At 36.4% G+C, this 14,545-nt stretch overlaps 1 protein-coding gene across 1 annotated transcript in view; it reads left to right on the plus strand.

The window, feature by feature from the left end:
• Positions 1-1,701: 1,701 nt before the first annotated feature.
• SECISBP2L (SECIS binding protein 2 like) overlaps positions 1,702-14,545 on the plus strand; it is a 60,801-nt gene continuing 47,957 nt past the window's right edge. Inside the window, exons 1-4 of the mRNA XM_059913334.1 lie at positions 1,702-1,955; positions 9,266-9,444; positions 11,428-11,752; positions 13,337-13,472. Of these exons, the coding sequence (XP_059769317.1) occupies positions 1,932-1,955; positions 9,266-9,444; positions 11,428-11,752; positions 13,337-13,472 (664 nt within the window). The 5' untranslated portion in view covers positions 1,702-1,931. The remainder of the gene's footprint in view (positions 1,956-9,265; positions 9,445-11,427; positions 11,753-13,336; positions 13,473-14,545) is intronic.

Below are 14,545 nucleotides of genomic sequence, written 5' to 3' on the forward strand. Positions count from 1 at the left end.
ATTTAAATGAATGTCTTGTACATAGAAGATTCTCAGCAAGAACTATTTCATAGTCATAAAAATCCTACAGTGTGGAAATATCCTTAGAGATCCTATATTTCAATTTCCTCACAGGAATACCCTGGTGGTCCAGTGGTTAGGACTCTGCACTTCCACTGCTGGGGACACGGGTTCTATCCCTGGTCCAGGAACTAAGATCCCACATGCAAGCAGCACAGCCAAAAAAAAAAAAAGAAGAAAAGATTTCCTCAGGTCATTCTTTAAGGAAGAAAATCAAAGTAATATGGTATTTTTATTACTGCATTATTATTACCTTTTTACTCAGATGGGGGTATCTTATGGCTAGAGACCATAGGGGGACATCCTGAAAATTCAGAGTTCTTTTTATCTTTCAGTTGTGAAGGAGTATGATAATCTGTTAGTTTATAATTTGTATTTGTTTATTTATTTTTGGCTGCGTGGCATGCGGGATCTTATATATATATACACACACGCACACATACACACACGCATACATACATGTAAAATTTGAGGAGGCAGCAGAATTAATAAACCTAAATAAATGAGAGAGCTCTACATACAAATATAAATGTTTCTCCTTAGAAATGGTTTCCGCTGCCAGCCTTGATGTAAGTCTTACTAACCTACTATAGTTCCTTTCATCAGGTCAAAATATAGTATCAACTTAAGTACAGTTAGGAGCTCCACAGACCACCTCTTCTTGGAGTCCTAGTCAAATAAAACTAGACTACCAAGTCAGCCTAACTGAGAAGGCAATGCAAGTTTTTACTGATGTCTCTTGAAGCATAACAAAGCAAACCTTAAAATTCTTTCCCAGCTGTGAATCTCCACACCACTCTCCCACACAGGAGCCACCTCTACTCTCTTCCCTCACTTAAGTGTGATTTAGCTTATATAGCTTTTTATTTTTCTTCCTCACCCTGGAACTGACCAGCAAACAGGAACTTTTAGGGTTTGTGTTGGAGGCTGTGTTCGAGGAGATGCCCGGAGGCAATCCGCTATGCTTACCAAGTGTCCAATTTCATGGCAGTCTCTGTTCCTCAAGGAACAGTCAGTAGGCACACTGGAAAAAGCAACATACCAGAGTTGGGTATGTTACCTGTTGGGTGGTGGGATACAGACTCTGGGTAAAATGAGGGGTTCTGAGATAGGGCAGATCAGCCTGAAGGTGAGCCTAGAGGTGGACCTGGATCTTGACAGTGAATTACCAAATCAGTATTTGTGGAGAGTCCTGTCTCCATTTCTCAGTGGTGGCCATTCTGGGGTGTTTTCCTTTACAGTCAAGACTCCCTTTAGCCGGATAACATAAGAAAGGATCATATGTACAGGCAGCTAAAAGCTCTTCCAGTATCACTAAGAGGTAGTCTGAGATAAGTAAGTGGCCTCTGATGTCCCTGAAGACTAAAAACCGGGTGTCCTGAGTCCCAAGTGGTCCCACGCTCCTCTAGTTTAGCAGTCCAGAGGGGCAGTTAAGTCCCGCGTAAAGTGCAGAGTGGTTCAGGGCACTTGCTCCTGAGAATCTCCACCTGGTCTCAGCATCCAGATCAGCCAGCTCGTGCTCGGTTACTGCCAGCTCAGGCCGCCTGCGGTCACTCCGCCCACTGCCCCTCTCAGTCTCCTCCCCCTTCTTTCCCTTTTGCGCACCGCCATTTCCGCCTACGGCTCTCTCCTATTTGGGCCCTCCTCGGCTTCCGTCCCAGATGATCCCTCCCCGAGGCTGCCACCGCCTCCTCCTCCCGGAGCTAGAGCTGCTTCCTCGGCCAGTGGCGTAGCCGGACTCTGTGTCGGGGCCAGCTAGATAGGGGCGGAGGTCCGGAGCCCGGTCTCGACCCGAGCGGGGGGCCATGGAGAAAGCGGCCCGAGGCGCTCTCGACACCGACTAACGCGGGCCTGTTGCGGCTGCAGGCGCCATGGACCGAGCCCCCGCAGACCAGGTACGCGGGCTTGGGCCGGGCCGGCCGGGCCGGGAGCTGGGGGTCGCTGCTTCCTCCCGGGCGGGCCCTGGTCTCCGAGGGTGGGCCCGGACGGCCGGAGCCTTCGTGTTTTTGCTGGCGCAGACCTCCTTCCCCCGGGAGCCTGGCGGCGCCCCACTCTCCTGCATTGTTCCAGCTGCTGTCTCGAGCTTGGGGGCTTTTCCAGCCCCGTTCCCCCCGGGCTGGGGACTCGCTTTTGCCCTTCCTCCCTGGCTTGGTGAAAGGGGCCAGAAGACTCCCAAGTTGTCCGTGCTCTCCCGAGAGAGGGTTTATAACTTCTAGAGAATACCACCTCCCCCCCCTTCCCTTCCCTGCGGTTCTGGAATGTGTTTTCAAGGTGGAAAGGCTTTTGAGGGCTTCTCACTTAGAAAAACTGTCAGAGAATGTGTGGTAACTACAGACGAAGGCGGGGGGCGGGTTATGGGCTTTTTAAGATCTACGTTTCCTTGAGCGAAGCATTGTTTTTGCAGTGGTTTTAGGGAGGTCTTCCTTTTCAGATATGAAATACTACGGTTTCCCTTTGCCCTTCTAGCTAACTATTTCGCAAAAATAAGTGTCTTTTAAAAGTCGATATTATATTTTAAAGGTGTAGGACCGAAGCGCGAATTCATTTCCGAGCCCGTTTTCATATTCACAAAGCAGTCCCATTCGTGTTTTCAGTTGCATCAAATTATTGATTATCCAAGCCAGTAGGTGCTGGGAGGCTGGGATGGTGATAGTGTTAAAAAAAATAATCTAAAAATAATAGTTTTCTTCCCCCATAGAAGTTTCGGTATTTTCCATCCTGAGACCTGTATGAAACGATTTAATTTGATGAAATCTAAGTTTACTCACTCTCCATTCCCCTCTTCAGTTGAAGGCCTTGCCCAGTGATGAACTAGGCAAATAGATGAAGGAAAAAGAGAGACTACGGATTTGCCTAATTACTTTACAAATGGATGATTAACACCTGAATAATGAGACAAGATTTCCCGAATTCCTGTATCTGTATATATGTAGCTAGTGAGAGCCAGTTCTGATTTTAAATCGTGCTCTTTTAGCAGGCAAAGAGCAGCCTCCTGGTTGTGTGTGTGTGTGTGTATGTGTGTATAGATATATATATATATTTTTTTTTACAAAATCTTTATTTAAAAAAAGCTTTATGTGAATATGCCTCTGAAAACACAAATGAGTTTTATGAAACAATATGTGTATTTACCGAAGCAAATTGATTGGGGCCTCTTGGCAAATACATACAGGCTTTCCTGTGACCCAGGGTATTTTATATACACCCTATATCCAATTTAATGAAAAACAATTTTTCAAGGTATCTATCAAAAATGTCTGAGATTTCAAAGCCTGACAAGTGAATAGGAAATTTTCTTGAATGATTTTTTGTATGTGTGTCGCTAATGAAAGGGTTACACATTTTGGTCGTTCTCTGTGATGACAGAACTGTAACTAGTAATGCTGCCATATGTATACTTATGGTTCCCTTCATCCCAGAGGAAATGTAATTAACTATTGAGATGGTAACCCTTAGCATAGTTACTTGTGTGTGATTATCTTAACAGCAAGTGCTATGAGCAAATTATTTAGAGAGCCTCTTCATCTTTCATCCTGTATCTTTCCAAAATCCACAACCAGTTAAAATCTTGTAGAAATTTAAGGTTCAGAAAAAAATCATAAATGTAGGTTTTCCGTTGAAGAATTTTTCTTTTTTTTTTTTCCCCTCCAATACCTCTTGCCTCTTCCCTTAGCCTAACCTTAAGTGAGAGAATAATTTGAATCAATCCCCCTTTTCCCCTACACATGCTCACAGGAAGCTGAGACCCCAGGAAGTGATGCCTAGTTCGTGCTGTAGGCAGTTAATTCAGGGGTCCATGGATGACCTGGAAGGAGTCTCCTTCGTTTTAATTAGCACTTTTCTGGGGCAAGACTCCATTATTTTCATCATATGCTCGTATTCATCATTGAAAAAAGGCACAGAACCATTAATTTCATGATAGATTAGGGGCTAGAACTGAGATTTGTCCACTTTGTGGAGTTCTTGATTGTTTTCACTATACCATTGAGTAATGCAATGGCTTTTCCAAGTTATTTGGAATGTACTTTTATATTTTTAATAACAAAGTGAATTTAATAAGTAAGAGTCATTAAAAACAGATGCCGTATGTGCTGAATTCCCATTTTTTCTCACTAAACATTTATTTTTTTCATTTTAAACCAGTGTTGGTTTATATTCAGAATTTCTGGGAATGTCTACAGCATTAAAACTTATAATATTGTAGTGGTTAGCAATTCATAGAAGTTTGATTTTTAAAAAAATAGTACTAATACACACTTTCTGCATTTTGTCTTAATCTAAGCGAAATCCTTGGAGTATTGCACAAGTGTAACTTAAAAAAAAAAACTCAGCATGTTTTGCCTGAAGGCATTCATGTTGCTGTTGTTGAATTACCTCTTTTTTAAAAAAAATATAAAATCTTTGTATAAAAGGATAAATTGTGGGTGCGTTGATGGAGATTATAAAAAGTAAGTTACTGGGAATACATGCTAGCTGATAGTCTTAATTGTAGTAATGACTATTTGAAAGAATGTTATAACCAGAAGGAGTATTCTCTTTTAGTGAGACTATATTAAATCAAAACAAGTAGCTTAATTTTAATTGCCGGAGTTAGTTCTAAGGACTACTTGGTATTGTGCCTTTTTTTTGTTGTTGTTGATCTTAGGGAAAAAAAGCTGGTATAAAGGGATGTGAAGCATAAATCATGGAGTTCATTTTGTTTATGAAGTCTTAGTGTTTCTATTTTTAGTTTTAGTAAATTTAGGACAGTGTTTTGAGATTTTTTTTTTTAATAAACAATAACCTTAGAAGTGACAGAACACTTGAGGTTTACTATCTCTTTTGTATTATCAAATAATTTAAACATTGACTTGATATTTAGTACATTAACGTTAGATAAGTTCTTTTAAAATAATTTACAAAATTATTGATCACTAATGTCTTTAATTCTTAGAAAAGCAAATGTGTAATAAATGCATATGGCTTCATGCAAAGTGCTGTTTACCAATAAAGATATAAAATTATTCAGTTTATAATTCTTTTCTTTAAATTATTTATAAACTTCAAATAATATCAGCACTGCAAACTAAGTATATTCTAAATAAGTTACTCTAAAATGTTTGTTATTCAGCAGTATTTACAGTTAGATTTTATAGATCTAAGTAAATGTCTTAACAGATTTTAAAAATAATACTTTTGTAATAATAAAGAAGGTAAATAATGCTCATTTAGTGAAAATACCATTTGGAAATTTTATAAGGCATTTTCCCCTAAGCTTTTAAATCAAAGAGGAAATATAAAGTAGAATTTTAGATTTTTGAAAAAGTAATAAAATATTACATATGACAATGTATGGGATGTGGCTGAAGCTTACTCTGAGGCAAATGCATAGTCACGAATGTTTTCATTATTCAGCATTTTAAAAGGAAATTAAAAATTAAGCATCCAAGGCAAGAAGTTTGGGGGAAAACCCCTCAAAGAAAGAGAGAAAAAAAATGTAAAAGCAGGAATTAATTAATTAGATATTCCAGAAACTAGTATTAAATTTAGAAAGTTGGATGTTAGAAAAGTACCACCAGACTTTAACAGGATTAAATGTGGTCTGTTTTAAGAAAAGGGGGAAAAGGTATGGATAGGAAAGCAAATGGTCAGAGCCTAAGGTAAACGCTTTTATTTTTTTTTTTTCTTCAATATTTTCTGAAGTCTTGGCAGAACTCATATGTATATGTGATTTGTTTTGGCAAGTGGTTTACTTTCAGTATAAAACATTCCAACCAGAAAACAATAAAGCCAGCAGGTATCTCTGAAGCATTTTTTCCTTCAGAAGACATTTTATCTTTGGCCATGATATGTAAAACATCTTAATGTTTGATATATCATATTTACCTTAACATGGGAAGAATGTGGAGGGTTTCCATGGTCATATTTTTTCTCTAGGTGTGTAGTACATACTGACATTTCACTGTGGGAGCGTGCCTTATTATGTTCTACTTCAGTTTTGATTTCAAGTGAGTGTCTTTTTTCTGTTGCTTAATTTGGGAAAATTATTTGCACTCTTCTGAATGTTCTGTCTCAGAGGAGTTTAGTATGCATTTTCTGTTGACGTGTGCTTCGTAGTAATGTTTGCCCATTTTCCCTAAACCAGCCTCGTGTGGTGCTCTCTTCAAAACATGAACTCAGTGTATGTTTGTTGAATTATATATATAGGCTCTCAGTGATCTGAATGCATTTGTTTAATAAACTTTTAAATAAGGTTTTTATAGTTTTTGTTCTGATAAATTCTTGGGTTTTCTAGATTATTCACATCAAAGAAGTTTTATTGATGTTTGTTTTACTATATGCAGAATTTTAAATGAATGTGAAACAGCTTAAGTTTTTTTTTTTTTTTTTCAAATACAGGTTTCTGGGATTATGATTTTTCATTAATTTGGAAAATTCTGAAATAATTTCTGAAAGATAAAGATAATTTTATTGTGTGGTTTTTTTTTTAACAAAGAGTAGTACAGGAATAGATTTTGTTCTGTGTTTAGACTTCTTTCATATTTATATTTTATTTAAGGAGACAAAAATTTGCTATAAAATTTTTGATTTCTAAAAAGCAGATCATGGCAAAAGTAGAGAGACTAAACAGAAATTCAAACTGAGGCATATCATTGTATGAAATAACTAGTCTAATTTTTTCATAACATTTTGTTGTCCACTATGTTAAGACATTTTTTCCTTTGATCTCTATGCTAATATAATTGAAATATTGCCAGAATTTGTTGCTTGCTTAACATATTGTCTCTATGGTCTTTATTATATGGAATTTAAAAAATAGTTTGGGATCTTTACATTACTTTTCAGGCCTGAGAACAACTGAGGCTGCATTTTGATGTATGACACTGAAGGCCCCAAAGTCACAATAAACAACTTATAAAACCATACGGAGTTGTAACTATAGGAGAAAGTTTGCCAGTCTGTTCCTACTAGTGACATCTTCTGTTTCTGCAGCTGTTGACTACAGCAGCTTCTCTTTTTTGCTAAAAACAAAGGCTCGTTTCAGTGTTTGTGAGTTTTATTGTTGAATGCCAATATCTAGAATTGCACTTAGAATAGAAACCAATACAGACTTTAATTTTTAAGGACATATACTGTGTATATGTGCAGATATTAGTTATAAATTATGCATGACACTTTTTGAATAGTGGGTTGCCTAAATTCATAAAACATATAGAGTACAAATGAGACAAGGCATAAAAAATTTGTGGCACTGTCTCCCCTCCCCGCTGCACCACCTGGCTTGCGGGATCTTTGTTCCCTGACCGGGATGGAACCTGTGCCCCCTGCAGTGGAAGTGGAGTCCTAACCATTGGACCGCCAGGGAATTCCCTGCACCTTTTGACTTGAGCAAGAATTTGAATTTGTTGTTACCAAAGTAATTTATGAGTTGGTATTACTTGGGGGGATCAGGAAAGGTTATTTTTAAATTATTTCTTTATATTAGTATTATTCCTTTTTTTCATATTGGGCTGAGAATTTAATATAACCGCATACCTTGCATTAAAAAAAAATCCTGGTGTCTTCTAGTCCAGATTTATAAAACTGTTCAGGTTCTCATACATTCAAAGGTTGATATTTTTATACCTTATGTAAATCAGTTTTGAATCATGTTGACTATCACAGTGACAATCACTGACTTACAATGTTAACATTTGTTTTTGCCTCTTGTGTTGAAATTCAAGAAACCAACTCCAGTTCACGTATATTTGTGAGTTCAATGACGTTATCAGCTTCAGATTTGGTTAGTAGTACAGAAGTAGACTTCAAAGTTAAATCAGGTGGGGAGGAAGGATATTGAATTGATACTGCTATATAGTTCAACTTTCTTCCCCCAGACACGTGTTGCTGAATATTTACAGTGGACTCTTTGGAGAACGGTTTTTCTGAAAAAGGCTCTATATTTAGCATACCAAGTCTTTTCTTTAGGTTTTCTTGGATTTGCTACTGATTACTTTTGTGAGAAACATGCATGAAATTTATTCTGAGAAATATGCCTTGATGGGAGTTTCTACTGAATGCCACCCTAGTGGGGAAAAAGTTCTGGTTAGGGCTATTGCTTTCAGGTAGTTGATTTGAGTTGTTGAAAAATTGGATTGCATTCCACTTACTGGTTTTGCTAAGAAGTGTTTAATATCTTTTTAGATTGTAATGTTTGTGGTTTTTAACATTCTGCTTTTACAGAATGTGTCTATAGATTATTTATTTGTATAATTAAATTTTAAAAATTTGTTGTTAAATATAACAAATATAGAAAGAAAACTGCATAAGACCAGTGTACAACTAAATGAATTATTGGATGAATACCTTGTATCACCCAAGTTAGGATATAGAACTTTGCCAGGTACCCCAGAAACTGTCCAGGTGCCTCTTCCCAATCACAGCTCCCTCTTTCCTAAGAGTAATTCCTATCCTGATTTTCATGGCTCTTATTTACTTTTCTTTATAGTTTTGTCACCAACTTGTGCATCCTTAGTATGGTAGTTTATTATGTCTGTTAAACCTCTATAGATTTATAAGAAAAGATACAAAATAAACTAAAATGGAGTACATAGACTGGATTACTTTAGTTTACTCGGCTTGTCTACTGGGAAGCTGAAGTACTCATTTTTTCCCCTGTTTAACTGTGAAGCAAAAGTTTTTCTCCCTTATTTTTTTTTTTTCATTTATTGTAGACATTTTCCTTCCTTTTAATTTAGCCATACTAATCTAATTTCCTGAAATGGACAGAAATAGACTATTTTTTAGACTATTCAAACAAATGTAATTATCCTTCAGAACTCTGTTCAGTGATTTTTTTTTCCCCTAACAAAATTAGTTAAAAACACATTGTTTTGTCTGAAGAGCTAGTTTTTTTTTTTTTACTACCAGCTTTATTTTTGGACTGTGAGGTACAACTTCCTTGTATTCTTGATTGTTTTAACAGCTTTGGTTGCGTAAGAAATGACTTCATTGAAATCTAGTAACCTTTGATAACTTTTCTCCTATTTGATGGCTTTGTCTAAATAATGTAATCATATTTAATTATTTTAATTTGACCTTGCTATTCCTTTGAATGTCTTGTGAATACTAAGAAGAGACCTAATTACTGTTTGTAAAGACTGTCTCTTTTATCGTTAAATTGTGAATTTGTATTATTTAAATTTTTGTTTGTTTGTTAGTAATGTGTTTCACTTTCTCTTTGAAGAATGTCAAGCTGTCAGCTGAAGTAGAACCATTTATTCCCCAGAAGAAGAATCCTGATACATTTATGATCCCTATGGCACTCCCAAATGATAATGGCAGTGTTTCTGGTGTGGAACCAACTCCAATTCCCAGCTACCTGATTACTTGTTATCCATTTGTTCAGGAAAACCAGTCCAATAGGTAATTTGTTTACTATTATTTTCTTTTGGTGGGGGAAGAAAGGGGTAGGGAAATATAGAAGTTGACAAAGGATACTTCTTAATTTTTTCTTTTGTAACTTATAAACATCAGCCATTTCTCTGTCTTCTAAGAGGAGTAAATAAAACCAAATGATGTAGAAATTTAAAAATTGTTAACATGGGTTATTGTTATTTTCTCATTCTTTCTAAGAGAAAATGGAGTTCTTTGTATGTATCTCCTATAATAAGTAATTGAAATTTGTCTGAAATAAATTGACTCAAAGGGAGGAATGAATTATTCAGAAAGAGGTGAACAAATATCCTTTTTTGAGGATAGGTATCTAATCATAATTGCCAAGACGGTCTGGCATAAGAAGAATATATCAAGGGGTAGCCCTTAACTTTGAAGCTTTTGTGTCTAGTTAGCATATATGTGTTTAGACTCTGATTGTAGTTTAAATTTAGCTTCTGTGCTGTAGTCACAGGGTGATTTAGCAAAATGCTTACAGTTCAGATAATGTGTGACCTAGTGTTTAGGGTGTACCTTGTGATAGTCATGATAGCCTTTCTAACCCTGCTTAGACTGTCTGAATGATTAGCATTTTGTTGGTGTAGTTCATTTTATTGCTGTATAAAAGTACTTTCAGCCTCTTTCAAGTTATATCACACACAAAACATTGTACTTCTCCAGCACTCTGGGATAAATGGATGAGGCGACTAGACTCTAGCCTTTGCCCAGCCACCCCTGAGGGCTAAGGCAATCAATATTTCTACACATCTATAACCATTGTGGCACACTAGTGTGCCCAGGCACATTCTTTGAGAAATTCTGGATGTATGAGATAACAGATCACTAAATTACTGTCTCAGATATTAAATATTCAAGTTAATAGTCTAAAACTCTTAATAGTTCTGGACATTAGGCAAACAGTAGAAGCTAAAGGAGTCTTCTCAATTGAGTCAAGTTAACATTATATTAAAAATCTTGGACCTATATTGGATTATGTTTGAAGTGATTTGTAAACTAGATTAAAAATACTATTCTGTATTTGGCAAAGTGGCCAAGTGTACAGTATGATAAATTTAATTTTTCTTACCTTACCAAATAATCTTTGAGAATTCATGAGTAAGCCAGCCATCAGATTATATTTTTAGAATTATGGCAGGGAATGTTTTTCTCTTTTGCTTTGTCATGGAATAGTGAGGAAAAGCTCTGTACTCCAGGCCCCTATGCCCCCTCATTTGTCAGCAGCAACTGTCTGCAAGGAGAACTGCTGAGACAGGAAGGACTGGTGCTTTATAGGAGGGGATTGCACTAGGAGAACTCTAATGCTGGAGATAAGATGGTAGTGAACAAGCTTGCCTTTTTCTTCTCTTCTTTCCGTTGGACCTGGTGCCTGCTTCCATTGCCAAGGAGGGGAGCCAGGGAAAGAGCCGGACTTGGCCAGGTGGTTGGGGGAGTATGGTAGAGGAGTAGGAGGCTGTGGGCCTGAGCTAAAGAATGGGAGGTGGAAGAATCTTAACACCCGTTGTAAAAATCACCTTACACAATGATCACCTTACCCTGCTTTTTGCAGAAGACTGTCACAGTTGTTACCATTGGATGGGAACTTTGGACTGCCTTTAGTGGCAGATTCAGCAACTTAGGTGTTTTAACTTTTAGGCAGAAATACCTTGAGGAGGTTGAGGGGAGAGTTACAAATAAGAAAGGTCCGTACCAAAATTTTTAAATTTTGGAATGCAGTAAGCTATCAGGTTGAATTCCTTTATACTGTCAATTAAATTGTTATTACATGTACATAAAAATCTCTCATTATAGCAAGGAAATTTATAAAACAGTAATTTTATCTCTTTTTCAGAATTATTATGAGGCTACTGTTTTGTACGGTTTTTTCTTTTATTAAAATACGTTGAGATTTTGCTTTAGCATTACTTTTAGACATACATGTCAATAGATTTGTTCTTTTTTGATTTGGTTTTACAGACAGTTTCCATTATATAACAATGATATACGATGGCAACAGCCTAATCCGAACCCTGCTGGACCGTACCTTGCTTACCCCATTATATCTGCTCAGCCACCTGTTTCTACAGAGTATACATATTATCAGCTGATGCCAGCACCATGTGCCCAAGTTATGGGTTTCTATCATCCTTTTCCTGCACCTTACTCCAACACTTTTCAGGCTGCAAATACTGTCAATACTATAACCGCAGAATGCACTGAGCGTCCAGATCAGCTTGGACAGGTCTTCCCGTTATCTGGTCATCGAAACAGAAACAGTAATAGAGGACCAGTGGTACCAAAAGTAAGTGACTGAATTTGATTGGCTTTTGTGTTTGATATTTCTCTTGTTAGTAATAGTATAAGCAATTTGCTACTTGTATTGATGAGCCTTTAATCCTGAATTTACCTTTTAAAAAACAGTCAACAGTGTAGCATTTGTAAAATAATTTTTTTCCATTACTTTTGTTCCTCGTTCTTAAATGGTGATATGATTTACAGCCATCTTCCAGTTCCTTCGGAGAGTTTACATAAGCATAATGCGCAGATATTTCCAAAGTATTTTAATTTAGTGATAAAAATTGCATAGTGACACCAATTTTAATAAGTGATTAGTTTGGATCCTTTGCTAGCAGTGTTGAGTGGCTAATGCACATCAAGACATTTCAATCTTCAGAAATAAGCAGGAGATATTATGGAAAAGAACATTTGTTTCTTCAACTTCATTGTTTCTATTCTGTCAATTTTTAGTAGGAATAGCACTTTGTTATCCAAGGGATGCTTTATTATATGAATACAAGGTCTCCTAGGGCTAAAGAAAATTAAAGATAAATGTGTGAAACGACCTTTTGTCAGCACCAGCCTTTGACTAAATAAAAAAAAAAAAGACACAAAGGCCTTGAAATCACAGGAGGATTAAGGTTAATTCTAGGTGACTGTTTCTTAACTAAAAGGTTACTTTTCTGTTGAGGCCATAATATCAAAGCAAATAAGAAGAAAAACCATGTTTCTTTTCAGCACTTTTGAGCTAATAGAAGGCAGAGGGATTAGATGCATTTTATGACTGTTATTGTCAAGGAGTTGATGCTTTCCTAAATTCCATTAGCCTAGCCTCTTCGGTGGAAAGTCTTTGCTATCTTCTGGCATACTTTTTACAGATTAAAATACAGACAAGCAGCAGAAGTTGCTTTGAAAAGCATTTTAGTCTTTGTTCATGGAAACATTCTGGATCAAGGGAAATCCTTTTGGGACTTCTGAGAATGAAAAGAAGACAATAGTATATAACTTTCAGAGTTTGAAGTAACATGATTTCTCAGAGTGCATTTCCAGCACTTGAATCTAAGAAGTTAAATTTGGAGCTCTATTGTATAAATTGCTATTAAGTGATGAATACCCATATTTTTAAAAATGAAGGAAAGGATCAACTTTTTAGTATTTTCTTTTTAAACTCTAAAGCAGAAATTTCTTTTGTAATTCATTGCTAAAATTTCGCTTTTGGATAAGTTACCATCCTTTTTATTACCCTTTTAAATAAAAATTTGCAACCCCTAATTTGACATGATTATACTCTTATTGTTTATTAGGTATTGATTGAGAAAACTAAAAATTCAAATGACAATTAAAATGAATTTATATTTTATTATAGTAGTATTAATGGTTATTTGAAAATAGTATATAAATGTGTGTATAATACATTTTTTACCCTATTATCATTGGCTGCAGATAATTTCATGAAATCCTAACACAGTAACCCTGTTTCCTCATGGGTTGGGAGTCACTAATTTGTAGCCTACATTTAAGTATCTATTATAAAGGATGTGTATTTTATAATGTTTAGTACATTGAATAAGATCTTAATTTTTTTTTTTTTTTTTTTTACTTCAATCAGCAACAGCTTTTACAACAGCACATAAAAAGCAAAAGGCCACTGGTGAAAAATGTAGCTACTCAGAAAGAGACAAATGCAGCAGGTCCTGATAACAGATCAAAAATTGTGCTACTGGTAGACGCTTCACAGCAGACTGGTAAGGCAAGATTTCTTACATATATACATTATAGGTTTTTTAAAAAATTTATTTTTTTGAGGGAATTCCCTGGCCGTGCAGTGGTTAGGGTTGCATGCTTCCACTGCAGGGGCCACGGGTTTGATCCCTGGTTGGGGATCCCGCATGCTACATGGCAAGGCCAAAAAAAAAAAATTTTATTTTATTGAAGTATAGTTTGTACAGCAAAGTGATTCAGTTATATATACATATACATCCTTTTTTGTTTTCTTTTCCATTATGGTTTATCACAGGATACTGAATATAGTTTCCTGTGCTGTACAGTAGGACCTTGTTGTTTATCCATTCTATATATAATAGCTTGCATCTGCTAATCCCAAACTCCCAATCCATCCCTCCTGCATCCCTCTTTCCCCTTGGCAACCACAAGTCTGTTCTCTATGTCTGTATACATCACTGATTTTCATCTGTTGTCATGCATTGACTTTATAATTGTGGACTCTACCACTTTTTTTTTTTGTATTTTGGCCATGCTGCAAAGCAAGCAGGATGGTTCCCCCACCAGGGATCGAACCCGGGCCTCCACAGTGAAAGCTCCAAATCCTAACCAGTAGGCCACCGGGGAACTCCATGGACTCTACCACTTTTTAGGATTCTAGGCTTTCATCCGTTTATCCTGCCACTTTGTGAAATTCTCTAGGAAGGATAAAACAGTCCATGTCCTTAATATTCTTTCAACTTGCATGCTGGCTTATGTACAATTTTGGGCAGGATTTGATGTTTCCTTATCCCCTTATAGTAGTGGAGCAGTTCAGAAATCAGAGATGGAATTTTGCAGACATTGTAGAAATTTGAGGGACTCATTTCGGTAGAAATCAGAATTGTATGTGTTTTATAACTAGATTAAAATCCTTTTTAAAACATCCTAACATCCTATAATATCTTTATAGAAGAAGTTACCAAGTTTTCTGCACCGTATTTTAGTGTAGATCTGAACCAGATGTATGAGTGATACCTATATCTTCAAATAAGTAAAAATTTTGGACTAGTGATATCATTTTGTCAAAAGTTTTTTAGAGGACTCTATAAGCATT

This window comes from Balaenoptera ricei, chromosome 2 (genome assembly GCF_028023285.1).
Source record: "Balaenoptera ricei isolate mBalRic1 chromosome 2, mBalRic1.hap2, whole genome shotgun sequence".
Classification (NCBI taxonomy): domain Eukaryota; kingdom Metazoa; phylum Chordata; class Mammalia; order Artiodactyla; family Balaenopteridae; genus Balaenoptera; species Balaenoptera ricei.